This window comes from Tursiops truncatus, chromosome 11 (assembly GCF_011762595.2).
Source record: "Tursiops truncatus isolate mTurTru1 chromosome 11, mTurTru1.mat.Y, whole genome shotgun sequence".
Lineage (NCBI taxonomy): Eukaryota > Metazoa > Chordata > Mammalia > Artiodactyla > Delphinidae > Tursiops > Tursiops truncatus.
In genome coordinates this window covers 16,983,586-17,002,510 of record NC_047044.1, presented here as the reverse complement: position 1 = coordinate 17,002,510, position 18,925 = coordinate 16,983,586, and the positions used below count along the sequence as shown (strand labels likewise).

The 18,925-nt window shown below is 39.4% G+C and overlaps 1 protein-coding gene across 3 annotated transcripts in view; it reads right to left on the bottom strand.

Annotated features, from left to right (window-relative positions):
- Positions 1-438: 438 nt before the first annotated feature.
- ALDH1L2 (aldehyde dehydrogenase 1 family member L2) overlaps positions 439-18,925 on the bottom strand; it is a 56,005-nt gene continuing 37,518 nt past the window's right edge. For 2 of the 3 annotated variants that reach the window (XM_019918480.3, XM_073788245.1), the window contains 8 exons: positions 16,605-16,692; positions 16,034-16,127; positions 14,773-14,872; positions 13,677-13,775; positions 11,103-11,268; positions 9,546-9,651; positions 6,836-7,035; positions 439-4,802 (listed from right to left, as the gene is read on the bottom strand). In XM_019918480.3, coding sequence (XP_019774039.2) covers positions 4,747-4,802; positions 6,836-7,035; positions 9,546-9,651; positions 11,103-11,268; positions 13,677-13,775; positions 14,773-14,872; positions 16,034-16,127; positions 16,605-16,692 — 909 coding nt within the window. In that variant the 3' untranslated portion in view covers positions 439-4,746. Of the gene's footprint in view, positions 4,803-6,835; positions 7,036-9,545; positions 9,652-9,684; positions 10,969-11,102; positions 11,269-13,676; positions 13,776-14,772; positions 14,873-16,033; positions 16,128-16,604; positions 16,693-18,925 lie in introns of those variants that run through there. The other variant, XM_033866177.2, reaches the window with a different exon arrangement.

The following is an 18,925-nucleotide window of genomic DNA, read 5'->3' as shown; positions in this document are numbered from 1 at the left end:
GCCTGCGAGCCACAACTACTGAAGCCTGCATGCCACAACTACTGAAGCCCGTGCGCCTAGAGCCGGTTCTCCTCAACAAGAGAGAAGCCACTGCAATGAGAAGCCCGCGCACACCACAACAAAGAGTAGTCCCAGCTCACCGCAACTAGAGAAAGCCCGCGTGCAGCAACGAAGACCCAACGCAGCCAAAAATAAATCAATAAATTAATTAAATTTTTTTAAAAAAGAATAATGCACAGTGGTGGCAAAACTTTGGAGAAACTGTTGGTAAGATTACAGATTGCTATATCCTTTTAATCAGATTCCACCTCTAGGAATTTATTCTAATTAAGCAAATAACAGTTTTGTTCACAAATTTCTATCTAAGATTGACTGACATTTAAAATAGAAAGCAAATACAAATGTCCAACAGTAAAGAACAAGTTGAATTAAAGCCACTGAACATATGCAGAGGTATGTTTATTGACATAGAAAGATGCTTACATATTGTTAATTGAAAAAAGCAGGTAAAGTTATGTACAGTATTACACTAGTTCTAAAAAAAGTGTATTCATAGAAAAAATCTGGAACATCTCAAATATCATCTGTGGTTATTTGTGGAGAGTTTATGGTTGAATCTTACCTTCCCATTTTATTATTTTTACAAAATCAGGTATTAATCATTTAAAAAATCTGCTTGGGTGTTATTTGCATAATGGGTATAATAATAATAATCCACCCTGTCCATCATGTCTCATGTCTGATAATCTACTTATAGCCCAGGTTTCCCTCGATAGCTTCTATTGTCTTAGAAGGGAGGTATGGGGGAACCAGTTTGGTTCCTTGCCCTGTCTCTAGTCATTTCCACAAAAGCTCTTGCAGTTAATGTTCACTCTACTTAGCTTTTTACTTTGACAAATATTTAACATTTGCCTACTATTCATTACTGAGGGCCTAATTCAGGCATCGGCAGTAACAGCATCTTAGCTTGGTTAAGACTACCAGTTTCATTGCTTGAGTGCCTGTTCTGCCACTGAATAGCTGTGTGATCTGGGCAGGTTTCTTAACCTCTTTCATTTGAAAGCAAATATTTATTGAGCTCCTCCTACGTGTTAGACACTGGAGATAAGTCCTTGAATGAAAGAAGCACCTGTTCACGAAGCTTACATTCTAATGGGAAGAAATCGATGATAATAACTGCGCCAGGTGGTGGTAAGTGCTACAACAATAATGCAGGAGAAGGAGACTAAAGGATGAGGACAGATGAGGTGTGAATGTGGGGATCTATGTGCTATTTTAGGAAGAGTGGTCAGCAAATGGATCTCTACTAAGATGATGTTTGAGCAGAGACTTGGAGGAAGTAAGGCAGCCACCAGCTGAGGGTGGTGTGTGGGGAAAGAGTTTGAGGAAGAGGCAGTGGTGTGCTGGCGCTGGCCCACACTTGTTCTAATTACACACATCTCATCCCAACTCTGTGTTCAGTGAAGTCAAGTTGGTAGCTTGAAATCCGCCTTGGTGAGAGCATCTGTACACAGAAATCAGCAAATGCTACAAATCAGAGTTTTCTTTTCCTTTCAGAGAGCCACTTGTTAAATATCTACCAGCACACCACTAAGAAGAAAGAGCAGTAAGTGCAAAGGCCCTGAGGTAGGAGTGTGCTTGATCAGTTGGAGGAACATCAAGGCAGCCAGGGTGGCTAAAGAGAATGAGAGGGTAGTTGATAGGAGATGAAGTTAGAGGTAGCTGGGAACAGAACTGATAGGACTTTGCACAGTAAGTACACTGGACTTTATTCTAAGTGAAATGGGGGCCATTAGAAGGTTTTGAGCAGAGGAGTGACACCATCTGACTCAAGCTTTGAAGAGAGCCACACAGGGAGGAATCGGGAAGGCCAGTCAAGAGTCTGGCGATAACCTCTTGGTAGTGGTGGAGCCAGGAAAAAGAGCACCTTGATTTATTCATCTTTTCAGATGTTGTGAAGATTAAGTTGGCTTAGCATCGTGACTAGCGCACAGCAGCCCCTCAATAAATGATAGCTGTTGTTATTGATAGATGCCAATCCTGGGGGTGGGGGAGGGGTGCTCGTATCTAATTAGGAAGACCAGTAATTCCAGCACCAAGTGGTAAGTACTATGTTCCAGACAAGTGAGAGGATAGAGGAGAGACACTGACAACCAAGTTGGGGGGTAGGAGAGGCCAGGGAGGGTGTATTTGAGCAAAAGACTAGGGGGGTGGGTGGGGGCTGGGGGCTGCTTTAGCAAAGGCACCAGGAAGTGGACTTGGAAGGAAAACAACTTTTAAAAGGGTCTACACCTCCCCAACTCCCCAGTTTGGGGGACAGATCACAGCTTTGTCCTTTAGATTAGCAAAATCAGTGATCTGAAGAAATGGTGATAAATTAATTACTCAGTGTGTTAATTAAATCACCTAGTAGGCTGTGCATCCTTACCGTTCCAATTAAAATTCACTGGTAATTTTATAAATTCCATGGAGCCTTTGATTCTGGTCAGCAGGCGGATATAAAAACTCAAGCCGCTGAGAACTTTAGAACTCGCTATGGGAAAAGGGAGTTCTTAATCTGGAGGTCAAGCATGGGTTTTAGGAGGTCTGTGAATCTCTTGAAGATATTTGCAGAACTAGGTGTGTACGTGTGAATTTGGGACAGAGGAGATCTAGCTTTTATCAGATTCTCAAAGAGGTTTATAGCCCCAAAACTATTAAAAGCACTGCTACTGAGAGTAATATTAGAGGGTAAAAGTCATTCTAGAAGAAATGGCCAGGTTTTTGTTTGCCATTTCATCTATCATTAAAATATCTGGTAAAGTGATACTTTAAATCACATGAAATCAGTTAAAACACTGCATTTAAAAAGTGGTTCCTTTCTATTAAGAACATTGTCATTTTATTCAAATATGAACTGTCAGTTTGAACCCAGCTGGGTCCACATTTAGAATTTCACCTGTGCCGAGCTCTGAATGAGCTGTGGTACAATACAAAATGCTTACAGGCAAAATTTGCTCTGTTGATCATCCAGGATCATACCTGATATTCTTCCTATTGAATGTTTTCTGCCCCTGATTTTTTTTATTGTTGTTTATTGATTACTGATTCCCTACATTCTTCTGACGTTAAGCTGCCGAGTTTCTGAAGTAACAAGTAATCCCTAAGGGCTTCTTCAAAGCCAATGAGATAGAGATGTTTACTGAAATTTTACTTTAAAAGGAGGATTCATGGAAATTAATTGCTCTGACCACCTGCCAAAGACTCTTCAATTCAGGATCTCACCTTCTTCTAGTCATACATGGATGGGTAGAATCTACCCACCTACTCTTGTCTGACAATGAGCAATTATGTGAGTACTACACGGGTTGTAATAATTCCTCTTTCTTGAGCACAGAGAATGGTCCAGACACCTTGTTGAGTGCGTTATGTATATTATCCCCCCGGATCGTTACAACACCTAATGAGACAGGGACTTTATCCCTGTGTTATAGATGCCAAATCTGGGCTTTGAGATATTAGGTAACTAATTTGCCCAAGATCACCCAGCTAGTGGGCAGCAGAACCAATTGGTAGGAGAATGGGAAACCAAATGTCCTAGAAGGACGAATGAGCTGTAGAAAGAAAAGCACCCTTTTCCTTGTACCATTTTTCACTACATGGTATTTTCCAGTGCTGCTGTATCACGTGCTGGGTCAGACAATGGAGGAGAAAAGCAGCATAGGAATCGATGACTACTGGAAAGGGCTGTAGGGAAATTAATTCATTGAACTAATATATCTCACTATATTTTTAAAATAGTGACAGGGAAAGCACGTAACTTTTATTGAGTATTTGAGGATTTACCACAAACAAAGCCCAGTGCAAGGTGCTGTGCTAAGATTATTGCATTGAATCCTCACTATAAGGCTTCCGAGGGAGGCACTACTGTCCCCATTTTACATATAAGGAGACTGAGGCTCTGAGAAGTTGCATAAGTTTCCCAAAGTCACATAGATAGTAAGATGGTATGGTATGAACCAAGATCAGCCTCCAAAAGCTATGTACTTTATAATACATCATACTATAAAGTCCACTTTAAAAGCTATTGACTAGAATTTAAACTATTTGGGGCCAAAGATCATGTCATTAAATTTTGTATACTCCTCAGGACATGATATAGTACCTCGTACTTGGTAGGTACTCAAGAACCGTTTCTGGGTTGGTCACTCATCACAGTGGGTTGAAAAATAGAACATCAAAGGCACAAAGATGTATCTTATTTCCAAAAGGGAAAAAAAAAAAAAAGAACTTCCTTCACATTCCTTAGAGGATATACTGTTCCTTGAGAGCAAAATTACAGAAAATCTTTTTAACAACCCCATATGCCTGGTTCAGAGGTTAAAACCTGTACATATTACACAAGGGCTCCTAACAATGTGCTTTCTGTATTATAACTGCATGGTATTGACGTCTGCAAGATGAACAACCATGACGAGGTTAGTCTTGGTGGGGAACAAAAGCAGCTTGGTATTTTAGAAATATGTGTGGTATATGACATAGTCAAAACCCAACAACTACACATCATTTTAAGGTATAAAAGGGGTATTAGAAAATACTCAGGAACGTGTGTAAATGCTTAGACACGTGGCCCGACCCTCTTCGTGGTCCTTGTGGTTTTTTTCGGCTGGTGGCTGACACCTCCTTCCTCAGCACAGCCCGGCTTCTTCAGTGTGGAGAGCTGCGGAGCGGTGCTGTCTGAGAGGGGTTCCTGATGACGGCACTGCTCTAATATTCCAGCGTCACGGTCTTGGTTTTGAGGTATTCGTTTAGAGCTTCCTCACCTAGGGAAGAGAAAAGCAGCCAATGGACCACGTTCACAGGTGGATGTGATGTCACCAGATATTGGACACAGGTGCAGGCATATCGGTCACTAAGCGAATAGAATGGGGCTGAGGCAGTGCTTCTCACACTTTCAAGTTCATGTGAATCACCTGCAGATCTTATGACACTGTAGATTCTGATTGGATTAGGTCCGGCAGAGGCCCCAAGATGATATGTTTCTAACCACTCCCCGATGATGCTGAGGCTTGTGGGGCACAGTTTGAGGAGCGAGGGTTTAGACCAGCTACCAGGCCTTCTAAGGACCAGAGTGTTGGTTTATCACTTTCTACCCCAAACCCTTCCTTTATTTCCCAGCTTGATGACAAATCTCCACGTCTATTCCTTGCCCGTTTAGGCTGAACAGAAGTGATCAGGATACTGTCCTTCTGATTACATTAAATGAAGCAGAATAGAGCAAAGAAAGTTTGAGATCATTTGGTCTCATCTTATTTTAAAGTTAAGGGAAAGGCAGTTTTCCTGACTTACATAGTATGTTAGAGACACAGGGGCATATCCAGGAAAAAATAAATAGGTCTGCCTTTCTGCTTCTATTCTGTTCTATTTTTGAGCTACCGCAATCATTGATTTCTACAACAGTTAAAGGGCATGAATACCACAGGTGAAACTAATGAGTATATGATTCTGGAAGTTGAGCTAAACCCAGGCTTCTTAATGTTAAATTAGAATCACCTTAGGGAGCTTTTAAAATTCCTGATCCCAGGTCATACCCCAGACCAATTAGATCAGCATCTTTCCTTTTTTTAAAAGCTCCCAGGTGATTCTAATCCAATGTGCACCTGGGAACCATTGGGCTGAGGGAGTTTCAAATTAGGAGAGGAAGAAACTGTTAGACAAAGTCTACTGTTTTATAATAAAACAGACATGAAGTGTGTCGATCATTCTCTATCAAAAGACAAGTGGAACACTGTTGTCTCACTTTATAAAAATAATTTCCCTAAGAAAATCTCCCCATGTGTTTTGGATCCAGGGATGAAAGCCAGATTGAAGACATGAAAAAAAAAAAAAGACTTTACCTTCAACTCAATGGAATTTAAAACGAGAGCCACTTTTATTGCTGCAAATACACTGCCAAAAGTCTTCAGGAAAGAGAAAATGTAAAAATACCCCAAATTAACCCAATTTATGTTAGCAGACTGTAATTGCAGTAAATCACAAGCATTTCAATTTTTGAAACAACCTGCCAGACTGACTATGGGGCGTGAGAACATGGGCTGCATAGCCAACTGTCTGGCTTTGCATTCTTTTTGCCAGTGGCTGTCTGGCTGACTTTGGGCAAGTTACCCCAAATCTCTGAGCCCCATTTTTCCCATCTGTAAAATAAAGATAATAATGGCACCTACACTCCAATGGCTATTGTGAGGACTGCTCGTGCTATTACAGGTAGAGTATCAGAATAGGACCTGGTACATATTTAGTGTTCAAAGTGAGCTGTAACTGGAAATGTGATAGTGTTACTGCCCACGGTGAATTACATTTTGGGCTCTCTGCAGACTCTCAATCTGAGCTCCCAGATGCCCAGAAAACTCTGCCAGTTTCAATGTTGTCTCTGAAAGACTGCCAGGTGGCTCAGAGACAGGATTTATTCTTGGGGCTAGCCGGTTATTGCCTTCTACCCATTTTCCTTTCTTGGTTCCACTTGGTCCCATGACGTCTAAACCAAGTTCATGCTGAATGTCAGGTTAAAAAAAAAAACAAACCTAACATATTTTAGCTAAAAGATATTGTCAGGGTTTTCTTTTCAACACGAATCTTCTTTTTTAAAAGGAAACACTTTTCCACACAATTTGAGTACTTTTCTATATTTACGTTATGTTCAATAAAAATGTTTAACTTTGAAAAAAATGAGTACCCTTGAAAGCCCAGATCCAACTGCCATGTAGGAAATGCCCTTTAAAGCAATACAAGAGTGTTGCATGAAGCATGAAGCGGACTGTTCTGTGATGTGCAGTAGAAAGGTAAGGCATATTCATACCTAAGTCTTTTCCAAAGCCAGACTGCTTAACTCCACCAAAAGGGGCTGCCACATCCGTCTTGTTGTAGGTGTTAATGAAAACAGTTCCTGCGTCTAGCTTTTCACTCACATACATAGCTTTATTTATGTCTCTCGTAAAAACCCCTGAGGCCAAGCCGTACTCTGTATTATTTGCTCGCTGCAACACTCCATCGATGTCCCTGCAAGATGTTTTTAGAAGACATAAAACCTCATTAAATGCAAAAGCAAAACACTTTCATTTTCTGTTCTAATGTTTTTCCCCTCCATGCTAGAAACAGGAAAACATTACTGCCAATGTGCTTACATTTTTATAAATGAAATATTCCAGGCTTACACCAAAAGAAACTCCCAATGAAATATTACAACTCTAGTATTATATTTTTCACATATATCATGAAACAGCTTTTAAAATCTGAAGTCATCTTTTCAGCCTTCTTCATTGCTTCTCCTGCATGATTACCCCATTTGTTTTCCTCTCCCTTGAGCTCCATTTACAGACATATTCTCCGAGCACCTGCAGTGTCCCTCCATCTATTCAGATTTTACAGGCACATTTCAAGGCTCATTCACTCGATGCCTCACCCTGAAGCCTTCCCAGATCCCACCAGTGCCACTGTTTAGGCAGTGTAGTGTAGTGGCGCGGTGAGAAGGCTCCACAGCCAGACTGCCTGGGTGACCTTGGGTGAATCATTTCATCTCCCCTGCTTTTGTTTATTCTTGTGAAAAAAGGGAAATAATAATAATAGCACCTGTCTTCTTGTCATGAGGATTAAATGAGCTAATAGTGTCTGAAGCACAGGAAATGCTCAATGAAAGTTAGCTATAATAGGGTAGCGCATATTCCTCCAATTCAGTATTTTGGTTTACCTTTTCGTGTATTTGGTGTTCACCCTCCAACTAGACTGGAACCTCCCCGAGGGCAGGGATAACATCTTGCTTTTCTGTATACTAGGGTGTTGCACCATCACGTGAGAGTGAACGCAATTAATATGCCAATCCAATAAAAGGGTAGTAAATCATCCTTAAATGGGTCTGGTGACTTCCCTGCCTTTTGACTCAGTATGTGTACACACCAAGTAAGTGCAGATGTGAACCTGCTCTTCTCTCAGTTGGGTCCAGTTCCAACATGCCTGCCATAGTGTGAGTATCTCATCTTTATGAGTGTCATACTAATGTTAAAAAAATGCATGAACTACAACATGGCCAGCAAATGTAAGCCAAGATTTTATCTGGGGCTCCGGCAAAGAAACACGATTTCTTTTCCAAAACTGGAGCAAAAATTAGTTGTGCTGAATTCTTTGAGAGACAGCATAGGCTTCAATGTGGTGTCTTCCCAAGGGATTTTCAAAGGTAATCTATACACAATCTTCAACGCTCATGAGAAATGTGGACTCTAACTTGGAAAGGACTGAGGCTCTGCTAAAACTCTCACAGTTGATGCATTGCACCCGATTGCACTGCGAATACTTATAGCCTGGACTAAGGCCGAAAGACGGCTGTATGCCATTGCCCATTGAGGACTACTGAGACGACATAGCTTCACAGCACACCTTGCCCACTTTTAGAATAATAACGAGCGTAATGACTGCAATGTCACCAACAGCAAACACTTGACTTATTTAACACTTAGAATGACCCAAAAAGGTAGATACTATTAATAACCCAACTTCACAAATAGATAAACTGCACAAATAGAGAAACTTAATAGAGGAATTAAGTGGCCCAAGCCCACAGAGGTGGTCAGTGCAGACTCTACCTACTACACCTCCCACCTAGGCCCTCTGGGGTTAATTGTCCGTCTCCTTGTCTGTCTCCCCTATTAGATGGTGACCTCCTTGAGGACAGGAACTGTGACTTATCTAGGCTTACATCCCCTAAAACTGGCTTCTAATATCTGCATATTTAACACAAGGACCATCCTATGGGGAAACTTATAATAAGGAAAAGACGGTAACAGGGCATCCTTGGATCAGTATGTCAAAAGGTTACTCACTACAGCTTAGTGTCCCCAAAGGTCTCTCACAGTATGTCTGTTCAAGACCAAGAAGTCCTTCTGAACTCTGTATTCTGTTTTCTCATTGGTTCAAGGAAAACTAAAGCCAGAATTCTGAAGAATTGTGTGCAGTATACCATGAGAGTCTATTGTGTTAAATATTCTGATATGAGCTCAGTTACCATACGGCCCTCTTTGATATGCTAAACACTGAGCATATCAAAGTTTCAGGCACCATAACAAACCAGTATGTCATTCACGGTTGATTATATGGTGATTGTGGACATTTCTACAAAGAGTTGAGTATTAGGCTTTTGGGAGCATGATCCCCTATGGAGAAAACACTCTTTCTTTGGGAAAATCAGATTTCATAGATGCTGCCTTCCCTAGAAATGTAAATGCGAAAACCAGTTCTGTTATTCTCAGTTACTGACCTTATTCCAGAGACATTTCAAATGCTGACTGTACAAAAACTAAAACTTAGCGAACATCCCGTAACGTCAGCCATTAGTTTAAACTAAGGAGCAAAAATATATTACAATCTACATTGGTTAGCATTCTCTTCTAATTATTAAGAAAATTATTCTTATGGTAGAAAATTATATGTTCATTGATTTTATGCTCTGTACATACCACAATGACAGAAAAAAGAAAAGTATCTAGGCAATCCGGTCAAATTATGCCTGAGGAACATACCCATTTTGGAATTTAGAAATGACCATAATAGGCCCGAAGGATTCCTCTTTGGCAAGATACATGTGGTCTTCCACATCTGTGAAGACAGTAGGTTCCATAAAAAAGCCTATTTGAAAAACAGAAGAAAATAACATCAATTAAAGGGTAATTTTCAATTAGTAGTTCTCTCGTTTAATTACATTATAAATTTTTTTCTTCCGTTATGGGTCAGTAAAACCAAGAAGACTTTCATTTTCCTATTTGGTGTTAGCATTCCTAGGTTATTATATTTTTAATGTCCTTATTACAAAACTTTCAAACATATGTAAAAGTAGAGAAAATAGTATAATGGATAGTAAAATAAATCTTTATGCATATTTTGCCATATTTGATTCTTTTTTTTCTTGCTGAAATAGCTTAAAGCAAATTCCAGAGATTACAATTTATACTCCACAAGTATTTCAGTACAAACCTGTAAAAAACAAGGACATTTTATTACACACCACAATACATTATCACACCTAACAAAATTAACGCCAATTCCTTATTCATAGTTTATATTTCAATTCCTTTTTTTAAGTTCCAAGTTTTTAATTGAGATGCAATGACATAGAACATATTAGTTTCAGGTGTACACCATAATGATTCGATACTTGTATTCAATTTCTGATTTCTGGAAAATATCTTTTTATAGTTGACTTGTTTGATTCAGAATTCAAATAAGTTCCATACTGCATTCGGTTGTTAGATAGCTTAAGGGTCCGTTAACTTTAGAATATTTCTCCCCTTTACCCTGCCCCTTATTTTTCATGCCATTGACTTGTTAAACAGACTGGTTCAGTTGTCCTGCAGAATATTTTATGCATTTCAGATTTGTCATTGCTTCCTTGGGATGATATTTAATTTGTTCCTCTATCCCCTGTATTTCTTGTAAATGGAAAATATGACCTAAAGGCATGATTAAATTCATGGTTAAACATTTTTGGCAAGAATACTTCATAGACGATGCTGTGTTACACACTGGATCCCACAGGGGGCACATCATAACCAGCTGTCCTGCTGGTGCTCAATCTACCTACAAGAGTAAAACATGAGGTTTTCCAGCTGTTGTTTGTTTGTTTTTCTCTCCTTTTGGGTATCATGACATTGAGCCATTCACATACTTCTGTAACAAGTACTACCTTAGACAACAGGAATGGATCCTTCCCAGGCTAAGCTGGCTAAGATTAAATCGCACGTTGCCAGGAATGAAAATCACCAGTGCCTGAATAACACCGTATCCATTACACTTGTTTACTTACGCTGCTAAGGGCCTGTCACATCCATTTTATTTGATTTTAACGGCCTCGTAAAGCAGGATATGCACATTTCATCACATTTTACAACTGAGGCTCAGAAGAACTGTTGTTGAAGGTGTCACAGCTTCTAAGTGGCCAAGCAGGATCTAGAAAGTAATTCTTATCATAACGTAAATGACACTACTTTTGAGGCAAGATGGTGCTGCAACAAAAACTGTTACCATTTATTCCGACTTAAGAAGCCAGGCCCCCAGCACACCTCCTATGGAGGTGGTCTTACCTGGCCTTTGGACTTGTCTTCCTCCGTACACCAAGGTGGCCCCCTCTTTCACTCCGGCTTCACAGTACTGCAGGAGCTTTTCCAGATGGGCCTTATGATTTTGGGGCCCGTGATCAGTAGATCTGTCAAGTGGATCACCAATTTTCATCTTTTTAATTTCTTCCACCTGTACGTCACCCAGTTCACAAAACACAATTGACTGTTAATAATAAGAATGGATACCCTTGACCGAGTTTCTACTGTGTGATAGGTGTTGTACTAAGCTGTTCAAAGATGTGTCCTCGTTTAGTCTTCAGTAACACTGGAGGTAGATATTTATTATTTCCATCTTATATGAGGAAACCGAGGATCAGAAAGGCTAAGTGACTCGCCCAAGGGCACACAGCCACTAAATACTGTAGAGTTTCCTTGCCTTGAAAGCCCAAGTTTGTAACCACTGAGTTTTAAAATTATCCCGAATGCTAATTCATTAAAATAGCAAACCTGATGTTCTGGAATTTTTGTTAATACAGCATACCTACACTCTTCATGGCAAAATAATTTCAAAAATGGCCACATTGTTGTCTTTTTCCTTTCCCCAAATGTGGAAGACTGCCCTTGTGAAATTCTCACAGTACAGCCACACCAGAGGATATACTAGAATGTTCCAATGAAAAACCATCTTTATCGAAGAATGTTCATCACTGATATGTGCTCCTTGGTTATCTTAATCTATTTCTGCGTTTCCTGATGTTAAGTCCAATTCTACTAAGGAGAAAGAAAGGGAGTTACCATGACCCCACAGGGCCATGAATTTGAGTTTAGGTCTGGCAATAATCCCTCAGTAAGTGCTCAAGAAATACGTGCTGAATGAATAAATGAATACTGTTCATATGTGTGCAAAACATGTTTGTTGATGGACTGATACAGCAAATCCTTGACATTTCTGGTCTCAGCATTTTATATTTCAGCAAGTTGCTGTGAAAGCCCATGACGTGTAGTGCTGTACCTTGCATTTTACTAAGGCACAAAACTGAATTATGGGGATGTTCACGAGGCAGCCACTGCCCTCCAGCTGCCTCTCCATATGACTTCCTTATTTTCCACTCTCATGAGGAAAGATGCCTTTGCTTCTTGCGGGGTGGGATGGGGGAATTGGCTCTGAAGGAAAAAAGGCTGGGTGCTGGTTTTTTAAATAGAAACAAATTCGTGATTACTATTACCATAATAATGATAGAGTGTAGTATGTTTTTTTTTAAATTAATTAATGAATTTTATTTTTGGCTGCATTGGGTCTTCGTTGCTGTGCACGGGCTTTCTCTAGTTGCGGCGAGCGGGTGCTACTCTTTGCTGTGGTGCGCGGGCTTCTCATTGCGGTGGCTTCTCCTGTTGTGGAGCACAGGCTCTAGGCGCGCAGGCTTCAGTAGTTGTGGCACGTGGGCTCAGTAGTTGTGGCTCACAGGCTCTAGAGCGCAGGCTCCGTAGTTGTGGTGCACGGGTTTAGCTGTTCCCCAGCATGTGGGATCTTCCTGGACAAGGGCTCGAACCCGTGTCCCCTGCATTGGTAGGCAGATTCTTAACCACTGAGTCACTGTGGAAGTCCCTGTGTAGTATGTTTAGAGTTCATTTTAGCCACAGAATTCATCTTAGTAGTTCTATGAATGACGTTTAGTCTCATATTTATGGAATCATGCCCAACTACGGGGGTATGTACGTATCTATCTATCTATCTTAGTGGAGGAAATTATATACTATCATTTAACTGTAAATTCAGGATTTGTAAGAATCTAGTGGTATATCTCTCATAGCCAATTTAGGGATTTATAATAATCTAGGAGTATATCTTCTACAAATATCAAGGATCTAATATACTATAAATGCAGAGCAAGGTATAGGTAGTAATAGCTCTTAAGCATACCTTGTCAAGTTTTCTAATATAGACCTATAACTTTTCACTATGAAAAGTCATAGGGACTTCCCTGGTGGCTCAGTGGTTAAGAATCCACCTGCCAATGCAGGGGACACGGGTTCGAGCCCTGGTCCAGGAAGATCCCACATGCCGCGGAGCAACTGAGCCCATGCACCACAACTGCTGAGCCTTCACTCTAGAGCCCGTGCTCTGCAACAAGAGAAGCCACTGCAGTGAGAAGCCCGCACACCACAACAAAGAGTAGCCCCCGCTCACTGCAACTACAGAAACCCCACGCGCAGCAACGAAGACCCAATGCAGCCAAAAATAAATAAATAAAAAAAATTTTTTTTAAAGAAAAATTATAAACATATAAAAGTAGGTAAATAATATAAGGAAACTCCACATACCCATCAGTCAGCTTCCACAACTGCCAACTCATGACCAATTTATTCCCCCACTTACTTCCTTCCCTTTTGGATTATTTTGAAGCAAAGTCCAGATATCATAGTCTAATCTGTAAATATGTCAGAAACTACTTCTAAAAGATAAGGATTGTGTTCTTTTTAAAAAATATAACCATAGCACTATCATCACTATCATAACTATCATTAATAATCCCAGAAGTACTTTTAAAGTAAAGGCAATTTCTATACAAATCACAGAGCAAATTTGAAGACGCTTACCACTCTCGTCACAAATTCATCATGGATGGATTCTTCCACAAACAACCGACCAGCTGCAATACAGTTCTCTCCTTTGTTGAAAAATACTGCTCCCATGCCCTTCGGCAGCAAAAGAGAAAATACTGTTATTGCTTGGGAAGTCAAGATTGCCGTAAAATTGCACACACTGAGAATTAGATGTTATTGGAAGACAGCAGACAACACAGAGAAGACAGAGAAAAACACAAGCCCTTGGCCAAGTTAGTGTTGCTTGGAGGTTCTTGGTTTTGATATTTTTAGGAATTTTGCTTCTCCTTTCCCCCTTTTGGTCCGTGAGTACTTAAAAAAAAATGTACATAACATGAAGGACATAGTGATAAAAACAGATTTTGTGTTGCAAGAAAATTTAGATTATTCTATACATTTAAATGTAATATTTCTATACCAAATTTTGCTTTTAAAAATCTCTACATCAGTTTAAATAAATCATGAATGTTTATAAATCTCTACATCAGTTTTAAAATCCTGGCCTCCAAGTTTCAAAAACACGTTTAATTATAATGACATTATTTTTTTAAATTAAGTGCCCTGAGCAGTCCCAAATCTAAACATAAAGAGAATGGTTTCTGTTTATGATTAGATAGAACCAAGTGTTGGGCTTCCCTGGTGGCGCAGTGGTTGAGAATCTGCCTGCCAATGCTGGAGACATGGGTTCGAGCCCTGGTCCGGGAAGATCCCACATGCCGTGGAGCAACTAGGCCCATGCACCACAACAACTGAGCCTGTGCTATAGAGCCTGCGAGCCACAACTACTGAGCCCGCACACCACAACTACTGAAGCCCACACACCTAGAGCCTGTGCTCCGCAACAAGAGAAGCCACCACAATGAGAAGCCCGCGCACTGCAAGGAAAGTAGCGCTCACCGCAACTAGAGAAAGCCCATGTGCAGCAACGAAGACTCATCGCAGCCAAAAATAAAATCAATTAACTAATTAAGTAAAAAAAAAACCAAAAAAAACACCCCAACCAAGCGTCATTCTAAGGTTCCTGATGAGAAGGAGGTAGAATGTGTTTCCGAAGTAGGCACCTAGTTAGGTGGACTTGACCTACTCTTACCATTCGTACGGCCTTGTCAAGTTCACAGTCACTGAATATTATAAGTGGGGATTTGCCACCAAGTTCAAGGGAAACTTTCTTCAAGTTGCTCATAGCACAGCTAGAGAAAAATAAAGGGAATATGAGCATTTAGTTTGTCTATCAGTTTCTCTCTCTGTTTCTTCAACCATAAATTACTACTTAGCATGGGAAATATAACTGAGCCTCAGAAATATTAAGAAACTTATTCAAAGACAAAACATGAATGGTAGAATGGTGGTAACAGTTGAAGCTGGGTGATGAGCACACAGGAGTTCATTACACTATTCTGTAAGCTTTGTGAATATTAGAAATCTTTTGTTAATAGAAACGGGTTTCTTTTTAAATTCTGTGGTCAAATGATTAGAGATTATCATATGTAAATTCAGACTCTTTAGGTGTAAGAATTTTGGTTACATAAAGACCTGGCAAAGAACTTAACCTTTAACCAGATTACTGGCACATCGGGGGAAAAAAATCAATTTTTAGAAGTATACTGTTTATTTCTCCCTGTTTGCAACAGTATTGTTATTTAAAGTGTTTTAAAAATACTCTTAAAAATTCAGAAAGAAGGAAAAAAATCACAGAATTCCACTCCATGGCTCAATGGCAACTATTTTTTTTTTTTTTTTTTACAATTTTGATATACTTATTTCTGGTCTGTATCCAAGCACAGCCTTTGTCTTATTTAACATAGTTAGGATTACCCAATATATACAATTTTATACCTTATTTTTCTTTCTATTTACCGTTTAACACTCCAATGTTATTAAAATTCTACATGACTGCACAGTATTCTATTACATTAACAACCTTTAACCACTGCCATATTTTGGACATTTAGATGGTTTGCATCTTTTTGAACTAATGTTACTGCTTTTTAGGAATTAATTTTATAAATAATCCAGATTTGATTTGTCTTTTATATGTCTTTTCAATTTCTTACTTATGCTCCAAAACCAATTTGGGCTCCAGCTTTAGTACGGAAAATGTTTTGTGCTTAAGGATTGTTAAAGCTATCAGAACTTTCAGTACAACTCTGGTTTTGGTGACTCTGGGCTTTACACTTTGGAAAGTATTTTATTGTATTCAAACATTTCAATACCCTACTGCGGTAAGATTTCTCTTCTAAATTCGATGTTATTTTTCTCCCTCCAAAAGCACCTTATTTAAAAAAGCAAAAACAAAGCCAAAGACCTGGTTTTACAGGATTTTTAGCAAATCAACACACTAAAACCAATACCTCTTCATGATCTGTTTGCCAATCAGAGTGGAACCAGTGAAACCGAGTTTCCGGATATCAGGATGTTCAGAAAGGCGCTGTCCTGCTATGCCACCTGTGGAATTACGGAATAAAACACAGACTAAAACATTATCGAGTTCTTATGGTAAAGGTGGCTTTGAATTCATTGAAGTAGATTTCTAAGCTCTCATTTAAATCTCAGTTTTACACTTTCTGTACTAATAACAAAGTGACAAAAATTTGAATAATATCCTCCATGCAACTGTCAGTACCCCAAAGATGGGTATGCCTTGATTTTTTAATCTTCCAAAGCCATTTTTAAAAATTGAAATGGGCCACCGTAGGGTGGTTTTACAATGTTGTACAATTTCCACCCCTCCCACCCTACTCATCTGCCACTGTATTTCCACTTTCAGATTTTAGCACATGGTAAGTATGTTTATACTTAACTGTTTGGTAAACTGTATTTAGTTTTAATATAGTTATAAGTCAGGACAAAACACCAGTGGGAAAACTCAGTTACCCTTGAACCATTCATTAGTTACAGCAAAGTGGGTCCTTGCTGGCTTACCTGAGCCTGGAATGATGTTGATTACCCCCTTTGGAAAGCCTGCTTTAACAGAGAGCTCTGCAAACTTCAAAGCAGTCAAGGGCGTGACCTGAGCAGAAGCAGACAGCGATTACCTACTTCAGATTCTGTCCTGTCCTTTAGATCAGCACCCAGCTTTCCTGCTATGGCCGTACCAGAGTTCATTTTATTTTTTCTTTTATTGTGACGTAATTTCTGACTTACAGCAAAGTTGCAAAAAATAGTACAAACAATTCCTATGTATCCATCACCCAGATTCCTCAAATGTTAACATTTTACTACGTTTGCTTTATCTTCCTTCTCTCTCCCAATGTTTTTTGAACTGTTTAAGAAGTAAAATTTGACGTGTCCCTTTACCTCTAAATACTTTTGTGTACATTTCTTAAAAACAAAGGATTCTTTTATATAACCACAATACAATCACCAGAATCAGGAAATTAACAACTGCTAGAATACCTAATTTACACTCCTTTTTCAGTTTTCACCAATGGTCCCAATAATGTGCTTTATAGAAAAAGAAAATCCAAGATCACGCATTGCATTTAGTTACCACGTCTATAGTTTCCCTTCCTCTGAAAGAGGTTCAGAGTTTTCTTTTATATTTCATTACACTGACGTTTTCGATAAAAACAGACCAGTTATTTTGTACAATGTCCTTTTGTCTGGATTTGCTGTTTCCACGTGATTAGATTCAGGTTATGCACTTTTGGCAAGAACACCACAGGAGTGATGCTGAATTCTCCTCAGTGCATCATATCAAGAGGAACATGCTGTTGAATAGTCCCAATGTTGGAAAGGTTAACTTTGATCCTTTGGTAAAGGTGATCTGCCAGGTTTTATCACTGTAAGTTACTGTAAAAAGAAAGGCAGCTACTTTGAGACTTTACTCTTTGTAGTTAATAAATATTTTTTAGGGAGCTACTTTGAGGCTATTTAAATATTCAGTTACTCCTCAAATTTCCACTAGTTTTAGTATCCATTGATGATTCCTGCCTGAATCAATCATTATTATGATGGTTGCTAAGTGGTGATTTTCTAATTCCATCATTCCTTCTACATATATTCATTAGTTGGCTTTCCACTATAAGAGCTTTCCCTTCTATTTAATCAATTAACATCAGTGTGAACTCATGGATTCTTACTTTATTCAAATGGTTATAATCTTTTACTACTGTTAATTTTTTTGAGGTTCAAATTGTTCCAGCTTTGGCTGATGGATCCTGTGTGGATCCTCTGCCTTTCTGACATGTCCCGATCATTCTTTGAGCATTTCCTTGCTTTTTGGCCCAACAAGATGTTCCAGGCACATCTTGTATTTTCCCTGTTCCAACCATTTTTTCAAGAGGCCCAGGTTTCTTTTAGTGCAGAATAGTATTTTAAAACTGTGATATAATGGGAAATATATATTTGGTCTTTGTCTCTGGGTCCTGGCCCAGAGTTCCTAAAACCTTGGAATCTCAAATGAAAAATGCCTTCCATATGTTAATGAAATGGCTGGTAGCTGGGAGCCCCTTAGGTAGCTTCAGGATGGGTTTCTGTAGCCAGAAAGATCGGGCCATGGTTAGAGAGTTGGAACTTTCAGCCCCAAACCAGGGGAGAGGGACTGAAGTTTGAGTTCAATCACCGACAGCCAATGATTTAATCAGTCGTACCTATGAAATGGAATTTCCATAAAGACCTCTCAACAGTGGGTTGGGGGCTCATTCTATCCTTCTTTCTGTTCATATCTGTAACTCTCTTCAACAGTGAAAAGCATAGCTCCCAATATCCACAATATATTTACTTGTTTGCTTAATCCTAAAATGTACAGAAAGTAATTTGAGAATTATTAAGCCATGTCCCTGTGAAAAAGAAGCCTACTAACTTCAATACTTATTTTCAGTGTTTTTGCCTCTAGTCTGAGGACATAGAGTGCAAGTGTCATTCACAAGTTACTCGGGTGAGTGCTTCCTCACTCCCTTCGGCGTGGTGATGTCGTTCATTTGAAATTTGGCTTGACTGATTTTTTTTGTATTCGATTTTGGCCTCATCTACGTTGATTGTGTTTCTTTTCTTTATTTGTTCATTTGCTGTCTTGTTGAGTATGGGAAACATGCTTCCCAAAGTGAGGACTATGCAAAAGCACATTCAGAGAAGTGTCGTTCTCCTGGCCAACCACCTCCCACCCCCAGTCCTTTCCACCGCATCCTGCCCAAGTCTTGTAGTTAATCAACCTAATTAGTCTCCGGTTTATCCCTCGTATGTTTCTTTTTGCTCAAATGAAAACATACTTATTTTCCCTTTCTTTTTACAAAAAAATTGGT